The sequence below is a fragment of the Petaurus breviceps genome, unplaced genomic scaffold (genome assembly GCF_028583685.1).
Source record: "Petaurus breviceps papuanus isolate PSGF00001 unplaced genomic scaffold, PetGlider_PUasm1.0 90644, whole genome shotgun sequence".
In the NCBI taxonomy this organism is placed as follows: Eukaryota; Metazoa; Chordata; class Mammalia; order Diprotodontia; family Petauridae; genus Petaurus; species Petaurus breviceps.
The window spans coordinates 9,126,326-9,146,973 of record NW_027187298.1 but is presented as its reverse complement, the minus strand read 5'-3'; the positions used below and the strand labels follow the sequence as shown (position 1 = coordinate 9,146,973).

The 20,648-nt window shown below is 38.7% G+C and overlaps 1 protein-coding gene across 2 annotated transcripts in view; it reads right to left on the bottom strand.

Moving 5' to 3' along the window:
* The window catches only part of ASAP2 (ArfGAP with SH3 domain, ankyrin repeat and PH domain 2), a 258,558-nt gene that overhangs the window by 62,468 nt on the left and 175,442 nt on the right, over positions 1-20,648 (bottom strand). For both annotated transcript variants that reach the window (XM_069064804.1, XM_069064803.1), the window contains exons 13-15: positions 14,791-14,839; positions 14,539-14,705; positions 12,184-12,317 (exon numbers count right to left, since the gene is read on the bottom strand). In XM_069064804.1, the coding sequence (XP_068920905.1) occupies positions 12,184-12,317; positions 14,539-14,705; positions 14,791-14,839 (350 nt within the window). The remainder of the gene's footprint in view (positions 1-12,183; positions 12,318-14,538; positions 14,706-14,790; positions 14,840-20,648) is intronic.

Sequence of the window (20,648 nt, the reverse complement as noted above, 5' to 3'; positions counted from 1 at the left end):
TTTTGTTCTCGATTTTTTCTCCCAATGGAGGCAAGAGGGGGAAAAAATTAAAAAAAAAAAAGATAAAAATAAATAAAAAACTAAAAGAGAGAATACATGCTGGTTCAGTGAAAATAAAACAAAACGAAACAAACAAACAAACAAAAAAACAACCAAGAATCTCTCTAAGTTGTAATGGGCAACTGTAGAAGGCATAACCACGTAAATGAGATATTAGAACCACTGAATCAGTGGAGGACAAGGATATTATACTGTTTCATCCAGGTCCCCAATCTTTCCAACAGAATGTCCAATAGGGTGTTCTATAGGTAAGGCAGATAACCTATAAATAAGGCACATACAGTAAATGAATACCCTGATGGCTCCTGTGGCTTTATTGCCATGAAAGAAGCAGAGTGAGGAGGAAGGGAAAATCCTCAAGGAATATAAGAAAGCTCCCTCTGTTTGGTTTCATCTTCATTGACTGACAGAGTCAGTTTTGCCTAGCTGGCCTAGGCAAGCCGTTCCATGTAAACCACCATCTGATGTTAGAGAAACGGTGGGAAGGACCAAGCTGCTATTTATCCCAGTTCTCCCCTTCCTAGCTGACATTCCAGGCTTGAGAGCAAAACCCTTCCTTTCCCCAGCAGGGACAACAAGGAACCATTCACATATGGAGACTTTGTTATTAGATGGCAATGTAAGGGTGATAAAGTTGACAGAGTAGGAGCTAAGCCTAGATGTAAACAGTCACCAGGACCATACACCTCTGATTTGATACTCAGCTACCTTTGAAATGAGAGAAACTTGACAAAACTCAGTGAAGTCCTGTGCCGAACCAGAAATTAACCAACAATCTTGGCCTGAAGTGAGGAGAACATCTTTTAAAGATACAAAATCAACAATAGGAAATCATCAGCAATTCATTCAGAATGAAGATACCAGGTCTCTCCTGCTTCCAGGCCTCTCCTTTTTCCTTCCTCATCTCTAGGCCTAGAGCCAAAATGTTCCACGAGCTGCTTTATCCTCCATGGTCCCTTTATTTAAAATGTCCTAGCATTCTAATTAGGAGTGATACTCTCCTAGTTTCCTGTTCTGAAGTGTCTAGTAGGATTTCAGTACAAGGCTAAGCAACTGCTTTTTAATGTACCCCCAGGGCAGCTTTCGTTTCAGTGGAGGGTGAAGTGACTGCTACAATTTGTAAAATAATTGGAACAGGAACAAATCAGCTCGTGGATATTCAAGGGATTTGTTCTGCAGCTTCTTTGTTCTTCCTCGGCCTTCTGCCAGCCATGCAGACAATTCACGGCTGTGGTTAGCACAGCTCACAACTCATAGGGAGTTTGCTGGGTGGGAGCACTTATTTACAAAGTTTTCCTGGAGAAGGATATTTAGAGGGCAGCATACAGAGGGAGAAAGATCAGAGAGATTTGTTAGCAATAAGACCTAGGTTCAAATCCTAGCTTGCCATGTGATGACCTCAGTTCTCTCAGCTGTTAAAAAAAACAAAAGAGGGGTGATGGTTGATTAATGCTATCAAAGACCCTTTTTATCTTGAAATTGATCATCCTGTAAACTACTAACCAAAAAAAAATCTTTTTAGGACTATCTGGACTTCATTCATTCATAATATTTTGATTCTCATTACCAATGGAAACCGAGTATTCCACATAAATTCAAAATTTATTACTTACATATATTATCTAATTTCTATCACTGCTATCTATGAATATTTCTTCCTATCGCACAGATTTTTTTATATTGTAGGTACCTTTATTTTTTGTTTTTTAATTTATTTATTTTTAGTTTTCAACATTCATTTCCACAAGATGTTACACATTTTTCTCCCCATCTTTCCCCTATCCCCACCCCAAAATAGCGAGTCTACTAAATACCCCTTCCCTCAATCTGTTTTCTCTTATATCCTCTCCCATCACCCCTAACTTTCTAGTAGGGCAAGATGGATTTCTATACCCCAGTGCCTATGTATCTTATTTCCCAGTTGGATGTAAAAAGCAATTTTTAAAAAACATTTGTTTTCAAAAGTTTTAAGTTCCAGATTTTTTCCCTTCTTCCCTCCTCACCGCCCCCACTGGGAAGATAAGCAATTCAATATAGGTTGTACATATGTAGTTATATGAAACATTTCCATAGTAGTTATATCGTTTCACACAGACATCTTAATGAGAGTTCATCATCATAATAACTGACAGGGCAGCATAATGGAATCAACATTGGTTTTGGCTTTTAAAGACATGTAGTCTGTATCCCTCTCCAAAACTGCTACCTGTGTATTCCTGGTATAGTTACCAAACCTGAGCTCCAGTTGCCTCATCAGTAAAATGGAAATGAAAATACTTATGCTACCCACAGTAAACAACCATAAGGAAGTATTTACATTACTGTTCCCATGTACATTTGACCTTTGCATGCATGCCTCTGTCTCTCCTCAGAGATGCCACACCTCACTGGTGCACATGACCTGTCCCCTCACACATAGACTGCTGCAACAGCCTGCTGGTGAGTCTCTCTGCCCCAAGTCTCTTCCTATTTCAGTCCATTTTTAACTCAGCTATCAAAGTAGTCTTCCCAAAGCAGAGAACTGACCATATTACTCCTCCATTCAATAAACGCTCTGTGGCTCCCTATTACCTATAGGATGAAATAAAAAATCCTCTGTTTGGCCATTAAAGCCCTTTACAACTTAGACACTTGACACCCTTTCAGTCTTCTTACACTTTATTCCCTTTTACCTACTTTATGATCTAGCCACACTGGAACCTTCTTGCTATTGCTCAAGTGTGATCTCTGCCTCCCAGCTTCGTACCTTTTCATTGCCTGTCTCCCATGTGTAGAATTCTTTCCCCTCCCCTCATCTTCACCTCCTGGGTTCCTTCAAGTTTCAGCTGACATCTGACCTTCTGCAAGAAGCCTTTCCTGATTTTCCTTAACGCTAGTGCTTTCACACTGAGATTATCTCCAATTTATCCTGTACCTATCTTCTTTGTACGCGGTTGTTTGCATGTTGTCTCCGCATCAGACTGTGAATGTCTAAAAGGGCAGGGACTACTTTTGCTGTTCTTTGTATCCCTAATGCTTAGCACAGTGGTTGGCACACGGTGGGTGGTTAGCAGCTTGATAACCTGATCTGACTTGACTAGGAGAGTGTCATCTCCTCAAGTGCAAGGGATTTTATGATTTTATCCTTTCATCTCGAGACAATATGGTCTAGTGGAAAGACTGCTGGTCATCATGCTAGAAGATGAGGATTTAAATCTCAGCTCTCATGCTGAGCTGTGTGACTGGGGCAAGTCACTTTATAAAATGGAATATTATTTTCACTGTCCAACTCAGGGAATTGTTGTAAGGAAAACACTTTTTAAAAACTTTAAAGCATTTCATAAATGTGTAATTGTAAGTAAAATTGAGATTCTTTCTGAATTTGTTGATTCTTCTATGTTAAATAAATTACTAGTTAGTAATTTTGAGCAATGACCTCCCCTCTCAGGGATTCTGCATCCTCACTAAAAAAAGGATTAAGTTAGGTTAAGTTAGATCTTTGATGTCACTACTTAGTACTCACATTCAAAGTCACAAAACTGAAGAAGGTAAGGATTGAAAAGAATTTAAGATATCTAGTTCAACGCCACTGATTTTATAAATGAAGAGAATGCCTTACCTATTCTATGACCTACACTTGTGATCAATCTACAAAAATAAAACTGCCTAAGAACTTTAAGTTGCTATGACCAAAAGCGTTTACAATTTCCAACTCTCCCTTACCCATACATCTCTCCTCCCTACTTAAAACCCTAAAATTCGTGATTTTATGGATCTGTAATTTTGTTGGTGTGAGAACTCCCTTCCCCAATATATACTGTAACCCCTCTAATAACTGAACAGATGATGTCTGAGCACTGCAGTCGAGCTGGTAATGATGAACTTCTCTGAATTAAGCTAGACTGGTCCTCATATGACACTAGGCTTGTGCTCAGAGACTTGTGAGCCAGACCCCATGTTCTGCTTACACAGTCTTTGTCTCATCCATGGGTCTCATCCATGACAATGATGAGGCAGAGTACAAGAGATGGATTTTAGTTGGGAGGTAGAAGGGAAAATCCCCCCACCCCCACCTCATCACAGCAGGGTACGTTAGTACTTGAACTACTAATACCTCATTCAATTGGTTAAGAAGCAGCATAGTGGATAAAGCACTGGGCCAAGAGCCAGGAATACAATCCACTTTTAGACACTCACTAGTTGTGTAACCTTGCACAAGTCACCTAAGCTGTTTGCCTCATTATCCTCATCTGGAAAATGGAGATAGTCATAGCATGTACAACTAGAACACAGTAAGTGCTATATAAATATCACCTTTTCTTGTTGATATCATTATTACAATTGATTCTAACAGCACCCTGATAAAACTGCTATCTGATTGGATGCCTGCAATAAACTCAATTAGCAACAAAAACTTTCCTTCCTTCCTTCCTTCCTCCCTCCCTCCCTCCCTCCTCTCCCCTCCTCTTCCCTTCCCTTTTGGAGGGCAATTGGGGTTAAGTAACTTGCCCAAGGTTACATGGCTACTTTTTTTTGGTTAAGTGTCTGAGGCTGAAACAGAACTCAGGTCCTCCTGACTCCGGGGCCGGCGCTTTTACTCACTGCGTCACCTAGCCGTCCCCTAAAAACATATCTTTCTAAATAAAATGAAAACGGCTACAACCTATATCATTCCACCAAATTATTTTTGAACCCAAGACCAGGAAATTTAAGAGATTAAAGGCAAGAAAACTAATAATGAGGAATATGGTGAGAACAGATTGGTAAACATGAGATACATCTGTTTATTTAGGGATGTATTGCCAACCAGAAATGGAAAAAGCAATCAAACCAGGAACTGCTTGTGAGCCTGATGCTTTCTCAATGGCTCCTCTAATCCCATTTATAATGACTACCATAACCCTGGCAAGTTACATTAAAAATGGTAAGAGCTCTAAGCATTTAGTAAGACAGCTTAGAAGTCAAACTCCTGTGGGTTGTTTTATTCCTATGTTACTGACATTGTGATTTTAGCAAAGTCATTTACTATTGACCACACTTAAAATTTTGGTCACTGGGGGATTCAGGAAAGTTTAATTAACAGCTGTAGATCACCAACCTTTGTGGAAGGAAAAGCCAAAAGAAGGCCTTGGTGTTTATCACTTCCCTGTGATCTTAAGCATCACTTCACATTTTGCTGATAGGCCCCTACATCAATTTCAAAAACACCCACAACTAGATGTTTGGGGAATCTACTTTCATGACATTATTGCTTTTGGAACTGGCTAGAAATAGCTAACCTATCTGAGCTACACATTAGATGATATAGGTAAGTCCCTTTTAGTCATCTGATTCTAAACAAACAAACAAAAACGTTACAATCTTCAAAGAGCATTCATTTATTTGTCCAGGCTTGAGATATCATCAGTACAGGGAACTACCTGGTATGGAAACCACCTCCACTGATATATGCCAGAAATTCAACTGTAACTTACAGTCTTAGAGGGTTACCCAGGGGCACAAGAGATTATTATTAGTTAAAAGACTTGGCCACTACTGCATAGTGAAGTATTATGTCAGAGGCTGGATCTGAGCCCAGGTCCTTCTGACTCCAAGACTGGTCCTGTATCCACTAGGCAATGTTGCTTCTCTGTAAGTAAATATCCAGTATTATTCCCTTTTTTTAGGGGGTGGTTGTGGAATCTGATAGGGATTATATTAATATGGTCATATCTGATGTCGGATATGGCAAAGGAGATGGGATACTGTCTACTTGGATAAACAAAAGACTAACTCAATGCAATAAACATTTATTTGAATATTTAAATCTTTAAAACATAGCTGTCATTTCTACTTAACAAAGCATTTTTCTCATAACAACCCTGTGAAGCAGACAGTCTAAACACACCGACTATACAGAAGAGACAGGAGATTTGGTCCTACAACTACTCTCTCCCCTTCCTATGACACTTTCTTCTGGAGCAACAGCCCAGTCTGGATCCTGGAAGGCTAGGCCAGCAGGGGGCAAGCTCTGGCCATTACTGAAAAACAAAAAACTTCAAATACGGACCCAGAAATACAATGCACATCTGCTGGAGTCCAGCTACCAGCCTAGCTGATTTCGGAGAAAGATTTATCATCAAAAGACTGGCCATAATGAACATTTTTGTGGTCACCTCAATTCAGAGACTTGTTAGGAAAGGGTAGTTGAAAGAGTATTTGGAGTCTGTGCATAGGGCTTCGACTTCTGGCTTTGCAGCTGACAATTTCTGTGACTCCCGGGTGTCATTTCAACTCTCTGAAACTCAGTTTCCTTATCTACAAAGTGACAGGGGTGACCTCGAAGGTCCCTTCCAACTCTTATCACGTGGCCCAATGAAGCACGGAAGCGTCACTATCTACTGTTATATCAGCAGCACCCACACAAAGGAATTCACCCCTCCTGGAAGCAAGCAAGCAAGCAAGAAGTCCATCTGATGAAGAATACGGGATTTTCAGAAACTCAAAGGCAGCAAACAGGTTTTACAGTGTGTAGCCTCATAGTACCTTAGCACAATAACTTTAATGTCATTTGTGCTTAACAAACATGTCCTGAATTGACTGGATACAACATAAAAGACTAGAGCAGTGCTTTGTTCAAGTCAGTGCCCCTCGAATGGTTCGTCTGAGACAATGCCGGACACAGTGTAAGACTCCAAAGCCTTCGTGTGTCGCCCTACTGGGCTAGGCTAGGGCTCTGCTTCCCGTAGAGATTCCAGATGGGCTTCACTCACTCTTGCATATGCTAATATTCCAGGGAGGGTCCCAGCCCTGACCTGGCACTGCCTGCCTTCCTGAAGCCTAATTCCTCACCCTGCTCTACCTACCAGGGCATGGGGTTCCTCCAAGATAGAGCAAGATGCAGGATCGAGGTAAGAACAGAATCAGATGGTATGAAAGAAATAATAAGAATAATGAGAGCAGTTAGCTAGCATTTCTATAGTGCTTCAAGGTTTGCAACATGCTTTACTATTATCTCATTTGATTCTCACGATGACCATGGGAGACAGGGGCTATTACTATCCCCGTTTTCTTTTTTTAATCCCCATTTTCTAGATGAGGAAAATGAGTTAAAAACAGGTTACATGACTTGCCTATAATCATAAACCTAATAAGTACCTGAGGTTAGATTTGAACTCAGGTTCCTGACTCCAGGCTTAGCACTGTACTATGATACCCTGCTGTACCTGAACCCACTTTGTTCCTTTGTGAGCTGATCCAGTAGGACTATGATTGGGGAAGAGGCTTAGACAATAATAGAAATTAGGTCTGGGAATTATTTGCAGATTTTAATTAGCCAGGCACTAATTTTCCCCTTTATAACAGTTGACTGCAGCTTGAGTTTCTGTATGATCCATAGAGGAGGAAAAAAATGAGATTTGAAGGAGTTACAAGCAATCTCATTTTCCTTTCAAACCATCACCTTTTCTGTCTATGGAATATTTTGCCCAATTGTAGGTAACAGGATCTAAATTTAAGAGTAATCATCAGTTAGGTTTCTGGGGCAGATGAAGCATACAACACAGCTTACACTGGAGGCAGAAAACTCAGGTTTAAATTATGGTTTTGCTATTAAGTAGATGTGTGACTTTGGGCAAATCATTTTAACTCTGTTCCCCTTTGTCTGAAGTGAGGCTGAACTGAAGGATTCCTAAGGTTATTTCCAAATCTTATAGTTGGGAGAAGCAGCATGGTACCCGGGACAAAACACTAGTTTTGGAATTGGGAAGAAATGGACTGGAAGCCTGGCACTGCCATCATTAGCTGTGTGGCCTCTAGTGAATCAATGAATGTCTCTTTACCTCAATCTCTTCATCTGTAAGAAAGGAAATGGTAAGACCTGTGCTAGCTACCTCAGCTGCTGTGAGGATCTAATGAGATAATACATGCCTTTACATGTGGAGCTGAAAGTTCTATTTTAATTATGTTTTCTATGAAACAGGAATCTAGTCACATCCTATGTCATAACTGGAGGGTCAAGAGTGGGGAGGGGAATTCGGGTAGGGCAAAGGGATTTGCCAGGCTTTATCTTAAGTGCTGCATTTTACTCTCCCCTCCTTAAAAGAATTCTCATAGTCACTCAATTCCTCTAAAGGTTTCAGGAATTAAGTGTAAATAGAATTCCCCATTTCCCACGGGTTGTGCTGCTTTTGGATTTCTTGGGAACCCTCCATCAGGTCTTCCTTCCCCAGGAAACCAATCACTGAGAAATCTCATTATCTATGACACTGAATCCACCTGGCCCTCACATCTCATCAGTACCTTCTGGCCTTCTGACTGGAGGGCATGGTCTTGGACTCCAGGGTTTCTGCATAGTTTTTCTCCACATTTCTCACCTGCCAAACTGCTTTTGGACTACTTTGGGTTGGGTACTTCCCCTCTCCCTTTTTCAGGGTCCTTTTGTGTGTAGTCTTTCCTATTATAAGTTTCTTTAGAGGAAGGTATTTCTTTGTACTTATTTGCATTTGTATCCTTAGCACAGTGCCTGGGGGCAACTAAGTGGTGCAGCCACCAGGCCTGGAGTTTGAAAGTCCTGAGTTCAAATGTGGCCCCATATACTTACTAGCTGTGTGACCCTGGGAAAGTCACTTGAGTCTGCCTCAGTTTCCTCATCAGTAAAATGAGCTGGAGAAGAAAATGGCAAACAAGTCTAGTATTTTTGACAAGAAAACTCCCAACAGCACCACCAAGATTTGAACATGACTGAAACGACTGAACAACAACAAAACCAGATGATAGGTTTAGTGATGCATGATCTTTTGTGGTTCACTTCCAGGCATCACAGTGTAGTGGAGAGACCCTGGGACTTGGAATCATGAGACGTGGGTTGGAGTCCTAAGTCTGAAACTTAAAAGTCATCTGGGCCTGGACAAGTGACTTCATCTTTCTGCTCCTCTTCTAGTTGATCTGATAGAAGCTTTGTTAAGGAAAAAGGCTTAGACAGTGATAGAAAATAGGTCTCTGGATTATTTGCCGATTTCCTCATTTGTAAAGTAAGCATATAATACTATTTATACTATCTGCCTCATGGGCAGTGTGAAGAAAATGTTATGGTTATAGCATGCCAATTATTATTTTAAGAAGTTATTGCTATTAGTTTGATTTGTTGTATAGCTCTGTGCACAGGGCAATACCTCAATGATCTGTGATTCAGTCCATGTGGGGACTCCCCAAACCAATGCAAACTGTAAACAATCTAAAACTTAGCACCTAAACCACAGTGAGTTCCTTGAGGATCATGGCGCGTATGTGACCACACAAGCGGTATCCAAGGTAGGATTCCACCCAGGTCTTAACGACTTCATATACTTATACATATCAACAGACTAGGGAGCACAGTGGAAGGAGCAATGGTTTTGAGTCTGAGGACCTGGGTTCAAATCTTACCCTTGCCATTTACTTACTGCCTGTGTTGTGTGCTCTTGGGCAAGTCATTTAACTTGCTTGAGCCAGGTTTCTGCAATGATAAACTGAGGCTGAATGAGAAGACCACAAGCTCCTTCCTGCTCTAAATCTATAATTCAAAGTACATAGAAATCTTCATATTTGTATGTGTATCATGTTATTATTCAGTTGTTTCAGCTGTGTCCAACTCCTGGTGACTCCATTTGGGGTTTCCTTGGCAGAGATACTGTAGCAGCTTGACATTTCCTGCTCCAGTTCATTTTACAGATAAGGAAACTGAGGCAAACAGGGTAAAGTGACTTGCCCAGGGTCACACAGCTTTCATGTGTTTGAGGCCACATTTGAACTCAGGAACTTCCTGACTCCAGGCACAGCATTCTATCCACTGCACCACCTATGTGATCCCATGTGTATCTATAACAGGTAAAGTGTAAGCTGTGCAGCTAGGTGGCACAGTGGACCGAGCATGGGACTTGGAGTCTGAAAGCCTGAGTTCTGATCCAACTTCAAGTACCTGTTTGCCCCAGTTTTTTCCTCTGTAAGACGGGAATGATAACTGCATCACCTGCCTCCCATGGTGAAGAAAAACTGAGGTAATATTTGTAAAGTATTTGCTTAAACAAACTTTAAAGTGATATATAAATGTTAACTATTTTTGTTATTATTTTCCATAATTAAATTAATAATCTTCATAAAATGAAAGAAACTGCGCACTGCATGGATGGGACCAAATCAGGTGGAGTCTTCTACTTCAATGAGCCAGGCCAGGCACAAACATGTATAGGTTCAATGGGAGGAACTTAGAAGTCTTACCAAACATTTAACTCTTTCTCTTTTTTGCAACTTCTAGGCCATTAAGGGAATTCTAAAAACATACTGGAAGTCCAACAAGGCAGCTGAAAATGTACTCTATATATGCACACTTTGGCTTTGAGATCTTGGCAACAAGATTTATTGTCCCATGAGGGTATTATTGACTTCAGCTTTGCCTCAGTAAATGCTTTCCTTTTAGGTCAATTAATCTTGACATTAAAATCAATGAAAATCAATATCCACTTAATATTTATAGCCTCAAAGGAAAAAAAAATCATGTATACCAGTCTCAACAAAGCTATCCACTGAAATTTTTTAAAGCATCTCACTGGATCTCATTAACAAGGCAATCCAAGGGAACAGCCTAAGTAATAATAATAATATAATGATTGTTAGCACCTATACAGCTCTCTATCCTGTAATGTACTTTACATGAACTCAATGGATCTTTCCAACAACCCTATAAAGTAGGAGCTATCACTAGTATTATCACCCCCATTTTATAGATGAGAAAACTGAAACTCAGGGAAATAAAGTGACTTGCCCAGCTAGTAAGTGTATGACATAGAATCTGAACTCAGGTTTTCTTGATTCCAAGTATATCCACCATGCCACCTGTCTCCATAAGTCTGCTTTTAACTAGTCATTTGAGTAAGTTAGAAGCTGGTCATTCTAGAGGAAACTGTTGAAAAGTCATAGCACTCCAACTACATCACAAGAGCAGCACTGAGGCAGCAAGGTGATGCTTGAATGGGGCAGGGGGAGGGCTGAATCTGGAGTCAAGAAGACTTGAGTTCAAATCTAAGTTTCAGACACTTAATAGCTGTGTGACCCTGGGCAAGTCATTTAACCAGCCTCAGTTCCCACATTTCTAAAATGGTGAGGTAATATTTGTAAAGTACTTTGAAAACCTTATAGCTTAAATTATATAAAAGCTACCTGTCGTCATCAATCATCATCATCATCATCATCATCATCATCAGGCATGTGCTCTCAACCAAGAATGAAAGACTTATCAGGCAACTTAAGCACTAGAAAACAAGTTATAGCTAACATACACTTCAAGGGCAGCATCACAGAGGTAGAAATACAGAGTGGAAAGAGACCAGGATTTTGAGTCAAATGCCCTTGCCTTGAGTCTTGTATCTATACATTACTATGCAATCTTAGGAAAGTTGTTTAGCTTCTCTGGGCCTCAGTTTCCTCACTAATAAATAGTAGGGGTGGCTGGCGGCTGGGAGGATTGTGCATTCTAAGGCCTCTTCCAACTTGAACATTCCATGAATGAAATTAAAAAGAGCCAGTTGGATATATTTGCCTATTAAAAAGTTAAGTTCTTTGGAACTTAGCTAACTATTCCATTCTTCTTCATCAGAACCACATAATGTGGAAAAGAGCTCTAGACTTGGAGTTAAGAGACTCAGAAGCCCTGAGTTTGAGTCCTGACCCTGCCACTTGCCAATTTTGTGACATTACACAAGTAACTTTACCTCTCAGGTATGGAGGTTGTTCCACCAGTAGGTAGAGGGCACTAGGCCAAAATATCTCTTCAGGTCACTTTCTGCTTTAATACTATAACTACAGATGCCCAGAGTTCTGCACTATCTTGCCTTTTCCATAGTGAGCCTCCTTAACTTCTTTCCTAAAAAAGGGAAGCTGGGGTACATCAGACATCTCATTTAAGAGAATAAGCTTTATGACAAAATCTGTCACTAGTGTCAGCATGGAAATAAGAGTTGGTAAATAAGGAATTTGAAAAATGCTTACAATAACTTCAAAGCCACCTCAAATTTATTACCTTCCCCACCCCCAAGCCAAAATTCTTAGGAATGTTTAAATACAAAGACCAAAAACTTGCATCCAGGTTCAACATGTTTTCCTCTCTAAAATCAAAGACCTGCTAGTTACCAGAAGTTCAGATGTTCCTAAGACATCCAACGTGAGGGACTGCATCCTTGAGTAGTGAACACCCAGCTCTCGATGGATCCCAGAACACTCAATGCACGTCAGAATGCCCAGATTTGTGGAAAGCCAGGTAGGATCTGCCAGATAAAAAGAATAAAGTTAACAATGTGATGTAAGGAAAGAGGGTAAGTGCCGTGTGGGCAAGGATCATTCTTACCTATGCCCTATTTAGGTGATCTACTATGTAATTACTGAGCACATTGCTCCCCAACTTGTTCCAATCCCCAAAACACCTGGATGCTCCAACTCAATTAAAAAAAATCTGTAGTAATGCCTTGGCATTAGCAGGATACTCTCCTAGGCACCTAGACAGCACAGAGGATAAGAGCCTAGTCTTAGAGTCAGGGAGAATCTCACTCATGCTTCTCAGACGTGTTCTAGATGTGTGACTCAGGGCAAATCATTTCACCTTCTTGAGTTTCCTGTAAAATGAGGAAGTTGGGCCTGATAACTCTAATGTCCCTTTCAGATCTAAATCTATGAGTCTATGATCCTATGAATACATAACTAAAAATGAAAAGCAGTTGCTGCCCTCAAAGAACTTTCTACAGATGAAGAACAGCTATAATTACACAACTATACATTTTTATGGACTTTACTATTTATAAAACATTACCACACATACTATCTCACTTGAGTCACGTAGTAGTCTTCCAACAAATCTGTAGTTATGTTAGGTGGCATTATCTTTTTGTTAAAGATGAGGAAACAGGGTCAAGGAGGTAGACTGAATTGCCCAGCCTCACAGAAATAGCTCCAAATAGGGTCAAGACTCCAACTTTTCCTACTCCAAACTTGGTTTTCTTCCAACTGTAATAAGTTATCTCTCATATCCAATGCAGGGTGCATCATCCATCCATTCTATTTTTATCTTGTAAATCCTCTTAAGGTGGGCTACACAGATATGTATAAAACACATCCATATTTATCTCAGACATTCTCTTTCCTCTCTGCACCATGCTTATGAGCAAGCACATTCTGGTCAGAAATAGGCAAAAGGGAATGAAGGAAATTCAATGAGATAATATACGCAAAGCACTTTTCAAACCTTAAATTGATATATAAACATCATCATTAGCATCATAATCATTATTGTCACAGTTGCTTGGAGAGCTCACTCCCAGTTTTTTAAAGTTTTGTGATTCTTGAATGTATTCAAAGAACTTTATAGAGTCATTGTAAGCACAGAAGGATAGATGCTTGAGTTTATATTACCAGGACTGCAAAAATAAAATAAAAATGGCAAGAGCCTTGAGTACTTTTTAAAAAGTATACAACACTATGATTTATAGACAATTTTTCAGGAATGAAGGTATACTTTATAAAGGAAGGTATACTTGTATGTGGATATATAGGTGAATATATATATATATATATATTCAATAATTTCTCTCAAAGTTGCTCTTGTCTGTTAATCCTATCTTTCTGTTCTTTTCTGTGCATTTTTTGAAAAGTATAAATAGCCACCATTTTTTTTGAAGAGCAAAACACATAACTATAGTAGTTAGCCCCCTTTCCCCACCCAAATCCCTAAATCCAACTAATTTAAAACAACAACAAACCTTTCAATGAATGAGCATAGTCAAGCAAAACAAGTACTATCATGTGGTATAACAGGAAGAACACAGAACTGAGGTCAGAGGATCTAGGTTTGAATATTAGCTCTGCTAATTATGAAATAATAATAGCTAACATTTATACTATACTTTCTATATGCTAGGCACCATACTAAGTACTTCACTACTATTATCTCATTTGATCCTTACAAAAAAACTGGGAGGTGGGTGCATCTATGTGTTAAAGACCCACTCAGCTCTGACATTCTTTGTCACAAGGAACTGCTCAACTCTGACATTTTACAGTTCCCATTCTGTGTCCTCTCCGGCTGTCTTGGTTGAGAAAATATTTCCCACCCTAGGCTGGGAAAGCAAAATCATGTGGTCTACGCGAAGCTCATGAGGTATTTTTGTACAACAGAGCTATTATGTCCATGTAGGAATTGCGCCACTAAGCTAAAATGAAACTTTATTTTTTCCCCAATTACATGTAAAAACAACCAACATTTTCTTTAAAATTTTAAGTTCCAAATTCTCTCCTCACCCCTCTCGTTGAGAAGGCAAACAATTTGATATAGTTTATACATGTGTAGTCATGCAAAACATATTTCCATATTAGTCATGTAAAGAAAACACAGACCAAAATAAAAACCCAAGAAAAATAAAATAGAAAAGGTATGCTTTGATCTGTTAAAATGAAATTTTAAAACAACTATCAGATAATTAAAACATAAGTGGTCACCTGGTGCTCCACAGTCACAACAGACATCATTTCCAGTCATCCTCTGGATCTCTGATATAATCTCCTTTGTCAGCTCTTGGACAATGTTATTTTCTCCAGTGTTGTCATCGCCTTTAAATGCATTATTTAAAGCTTCTTCCTTGCTATTCTGTAGCACAGACATCCATCTAAAGACAACAGTAAAGGCTACCTGTATTAAAAGACAATTTGCAACCCCCCGTCAAACCCCAAGCATAGCACCCTAAAACTTACATTTGACACTCCTGTTCATCTTCTGCTTGGAAGTGGTATGTTCTATCATCTGTGCAAGAGAGATTTCATATTTTGAACAGCCAAACACTACCTCCATAGATAATTACAAAAGAAAATAGTTGAAAATTAACGATTTGTATAAAATCATGTTTCTTCATGTCCTTCAAATGTCTACCCTTGCCTAGTAATAATTGTACTTTTATAATGTAAATGAGCCAACCTGCACTGTTCCACTCAAGCCTGTAGGAACTGCTTCCAAAGACTCAAGCTATACACAAAGAAGAACCATCTTCACAGAAAATGAGTTTATGCTATGTCAGTATCTGCTAAAAAGCTTTGATTTTAAACTTCTATTTATGTAGTTGGCATAAAAACCCCCTATTAAAAGTCTTGTTAATTTCTAAAGCAAAACATAATCTCATAGGGTTTTCTGGACTACTTTTTTTTAAATTATCATAAGAAAAACACACTAGAGAAAATCAGAATTACAGGAACTGCCAACTCACTTTCACAAAGTTATAAGATAGTTGAATGATAATGCCTTATACTTCAAAAGTGCAGAGGTCAACAATCTCTCAAAACCATTGTGCAAATGAATTTTTATGGAGAGAGGCTGCTTTTTTGGTGGAGAGCCTATTATATAAAAAAAAAATTTAAATAACAGAAATTTTTACAAAATCTTGTTTAGCTAAGACAGTAGGGGCCAGGGAGAGAGAGACAGAGAGACAGGAGAGAGACAAAGAAAGAGAAAAAGAGAAAGAATGAAGAAAAAGGGGGGAAGAAACAAAGAGAAGCAGTGGAGACAAAAAGAGAGTGGAGAGATAAAGACAGAGAGGAAGGGGAGAGAAAAGGGGAGGTGTGAAGACAAAGAGTAGGGAGACAGTGACCAAGGAGGGAGAAAGGGAGGGAAGGAGAATGGGAGGGAAGGAAAGAAGGAGAGAAAGAGAGAGACAGACAGACAGAGACAGAGAGAGACAAGTCCTAAAAATGGTGAGAGCAGAATGGTAGAACAGAGACTGGGGGGAGGGGTGTAGTGGCAGTAACAAGCCAAGGAAAGCTGGTAGGCACAGCCAGTTGCACCATGGGTTTTTATATGTCTTGAATTATTTGCCCAAATATTATCTTACTTTATTCTTATATCTGTTCCTGGTAAGATAAGGGAGGTAGTATTTTCCTACTCACAGATAAGGACACTGAGTCATGAAGAAGTAAAAAAGATGAAGCGGCACACCCCACATTATAAGCCAGATTATTCAGGTTTCCGGACTTCCTGAGTTTTTTAATTCCACCACTCTCATCTTTCTATATACTGGTATGGCCCGGATATTACTGAAACAACATTTTCCCCCTCATTCTACATCTCTATTGTAAATTTTAAATAACTAAGAATATGAATGAGAGCCAGTACTGAGTTAGGAAAACCTGGATAAAGTATAAGGCATTATCATTCTGACTGTGTGACTTCTGGCCTACTGGTCACATAACCACTCAGTGCCCCCCAGACCCTCTTAAGATAAGGTACAATAGAGTTCAGCTCTCTTCTGTGCAGTCTTCCCCCACTAAACTGTAAGCTCCTTTTATCTTTGTTTTTGCATTTGTAGCCCCATTGCTCAGTACCCGGAACAAAGTAGGCACTTAACAAATGCTTACTGATTGATCAATACAGACAGTGGAATACTCCTAACCAGGAATTCTCTATTCCAATGAATTGAGAGTTCAGGACCAAAAAAGTTTTTTTTTTAATAATAAAGAGATAGAAAAATTATATAATTAAGGTATATTTTCAATTCAAACCCAGAAATAAAGAACCTTATTTTTCTAACCCAATAAATCCTTTAAAGGAAGTTCTTTCCAGGCCTATAGGCAGGTTGGGAGAGATTGCAGTTATGGAGGCATGCCTACATGATAAAACTACATACCAAGACAAAATAAGCCCATAAACACTTCTGTATAATCAATCTTATTGGTAGGCTGTACCATATCTTGAGAATCTGCATTAGAAGTTATCCACTGAGAGCTGAGAAATTTTCAACTCTTGTCTCTCATTTGAAGGGGAAATTCACTATGGGGGAGGATGGTAGAAGCAATTTTTCCCCTCTGTGCCTTGCAAGATACGTTATTATGTAAAAAAGGAGTTAGGGCAATTATAAGGTATATGGCTACAAAAATGATCTAAAAGAAGGATGGGAAAGATTAGAAAAATAAACTCCAATGATGTGAAGTGGTCTTGTTTCCTAGGGATAAAGAAAAGCTGCTTTACTCTTTTACAAATTCCAAGAAGAACATAAACTGTATAACTTAATGTCATGTGCAGAAAACATCTATATGGCAGGAACTCAAAATGCAGGCTTAATTAATGAAGAAATACTTTCTATACATACTACGCAGGCATGAGGACAACCTATGTGTGGTACAGGAGAATAAGGATAATCAAAATTAGACAACTAACCAAGAGCTGGAGAGCTAGGAGGGTCCTATGGAGTCTGGTCCAGACTTTGATGCTAACTAGCTATGTGACCTTGGTCAAGTCATTTCCCTTCCCTGGGTTTTAGTTTCCTCATATATAAAATAAAGGAGTTGAATTAGATGAGCTCTAAGTTCCTTTCTAGTTCTTTAGGATTATAGGATCAGACTTTTTATAAAAGCAAGAAAAACACTTCTGAGAGCAGAAGGGTGAAGGGTTACAAAATAGTCACAAAAGAAATTACTAAATTTAAATCTGGGCCACATCTCAAGGACTTGAGACATATAGAAGAGCTCTTAAGAAAACAAGGGTTTTATACCCTTCTTCATGCTGCAGAGTTCTCCCTATATTTCTGACTGTCCCCATTACTATATCTGAATCAGAATTGTAAACTTTTTGCAGAAGGCAGAGGGAAAGGAAAGAAGGAATCAACAGTGAAATGACATGAAGAACCCACTCAAAATTCCTAATTCCTCAGAAAAATTTTAGCTAAATAGGTACAACCTTACATTAAAGAATTATAAGAGTTATGAGGGAAAGGTTCACTTGACTGTCATGGAGTTTCTCTCTCCTCTTTGCTCTCTTCATCTCTCTTTTTTAAGAGCACTTCAGCATGGCAGAAAGAGCATTGGGAAAAGAGGACCTGACAAAGGGAGGATCCAAACAGATCCTGACAGACTACAAAACTGGGCCAAATCGGATAAAATGAAATTTACTAGGGATAAATGTGAAGTCTTAAACTTCAATTCCTAAAGTCAACTTCAAAAATATAAGATGGGGAAGATACTACTAGAAAACAGCTCACTTGAAAAAGATATGGAGGTTTCTGTAGACTACAAACAGTACAAATCTACAGTATTTAACATGCAAAAAGCTAATGAAATCTCAGGCTACATTAAGAGAGGAATAGTATATAGATTCTAGGGAAGTGATAATCCTATTATACCTTGATCTGATCAGACCGTATCTAGATTATTAATTTAAGGAGAATATTGGACTAGAACAGAAGTTCTTTACCTGGGGCCTCTGTATTTGTTTTATTTACTATATTGACAACTATATTTCAGTACAATTGACTTCTTTTATAATCCTATGTATTGGAAAACATAGCTTTGAGAAGAGGTCCAACCAGAATGTCAGTGGAATTAATGATGCAAAAAAGGTTAAGAACCCCTGCACTAGACAATGTCTAAGGTCCCTTTTTCTACTTACGGTCTTATGAAAAGAATCTTGGATATCTTTTAACTCAATTCCTTCTTTCTATTGAGCAACAGTTCTAAAAGTATGGTCCAAAGACTTTTTCAGGGGGTCCATGAGCTCTAAACTATTCTTAAAATACTAGGACATTTTAATTTCTAATACAGTTATTCAACAGATTATTCCACAGAAACAAAAGAAGCATGTCCCCAATCGTTTTTAAGAGTATGAAGGGGTCTTAAGGACAAAAAAAATTTGAGAACTTCTGCTCCAGATGATGAACAAGAAAAAAAACTTGAGGGTAGAAGGGAGAGGCCCAAGACAAAGAGTTACAAAAGGGTTACAAGAGAGCAACAAAGAGGTGTACAAGTTACTAAGTTTAAATTTGGCTCATGCTCCCCTAAGAGTGAAGGTGATTTTTCCCTATGACACTCACAGTTTCTTACTACCTGTTCCCATGCACCTTCCTTTAACTACCATTCCTGCATAAAGATTTGTACAGGAGGCTGTCAAAGTGTTAAGAAAAACCTCCTATGAGCCCATCCTCCCCAACTCCTGAAGAATCAAATTGTAATGATCTTATTAAAATCAGGGAAGAAGGCCCTGCAAAAATAGTATACAGGATAAAAACCTGGATGGGACATCAGGACAGCACAAAGAGGGATCTTGGGAAAAGAGGCAGAAACCAAAGACCACAGGATCTCTTTGGCAATGTCACCTTAAACTGGTACTGGTAATTGTTATGACTGCCACTATTTTTAGACATTTACACTAGAGTTTTTGGGGAAAATTACCAGTAGGAATTACCTGCCCACACATATGACCATAGGACCATAGATTTAAAGCAGGGAGGAATCTTCTGGGTCATCCAGTCCAGATAGCAAACATTTGGTCTGCAATACTACAGAGTGTGTCCCAAACCAGATTAAAATGTAATTGGAAATATACACACACAGACACAGACACACACACAAATACAAAACATAGATAATGTTATATTTTAAAACTAAGTCAATATATAATGTACAGGATATGTATGAATTTGTAGGCCCCATTTCTGAGTTTGACCTCTTACCTCATTTAACCTTCTCATCTGACAGATGTGGAAAGTATCTTGTTCAAGATCATACAGATATTAAATATTAGAGCTGAGGTTTAAACTCGTTTTATAGATTCACCCAGGCCTTTATGATTCACAGTAATTTAAGAAAACTCTTTCACATGGCTATTTATAGTTTTAAATTCTCCTGACAACTGTTTACTTATATCATATAACCATTTATGCACTGATGAATGACTATTTGAATAATATATTTGTGCTAGTTTCTTTTAAACTCCTTGACTATTAGGCCCATATCAGAGATATCAGATGCACTGATTTTATTCAGGAAAATTCTTTTCAGCTTCACAAAACTGAATTATTTTATCTCATGATTGTCCTTATCCCTTATTTGGCTAAAAAGTTTATTTATAGCCATAGTTGTGAAAGGTACATAACTGGGTTTTAATTTTTTTATTATGAGCTTTAATATCCATTTAGATCTTCTTGTGACAAATGGTATAAAATGTTGCTCTTAATCCTAATTTCAGCCAAACTATTTTTCAGTTTTCCCAGTAGTTTTTGTCAAATAATTGCCTCTAATCCTCTTTCAAGGGGAGAATTAAATTATGCTGATTTGGTTTTTTAAAAAAGGAACTATAATTATATTTATTTATAATCTTCTCCACTAAAGTCAGAACAATTCCTATAGATTCATCTACTAGATTTAGAAAGATTGCAGCTAGTGCCGGTGGAGTAGTGTCCACAACGATGAGATCACAGATCACGGAAATATTACATTATCACCTATCTAGCCACTTTCAGGGACAAGTACATGTTGATAAAAAACACAGGCTGGTGGGTCGTCTATAGTTATTTACAAATCTGAATTAAATGCTTCATAACATCACAGGTAGTTACTACAGGTGATAAGAACAATAAGGCTGGTGGCTATTCTAATTTAGTGCCTAAAACACAGCTGAAGCTTAGTAGTGATTAAACAGCAACCAGAGAACTGCAGAGGGGAAGTTATTATGTTGGGGTAGTTAGGTGGCACAGTGGATAGAGTGCCAGGTCTGGAGTAAGGAAGACCTAATTCATGATGTTCAAATGCAGCTTTACATACTTGCTAGCTGTAAGACCCTGGACAAGTCAATT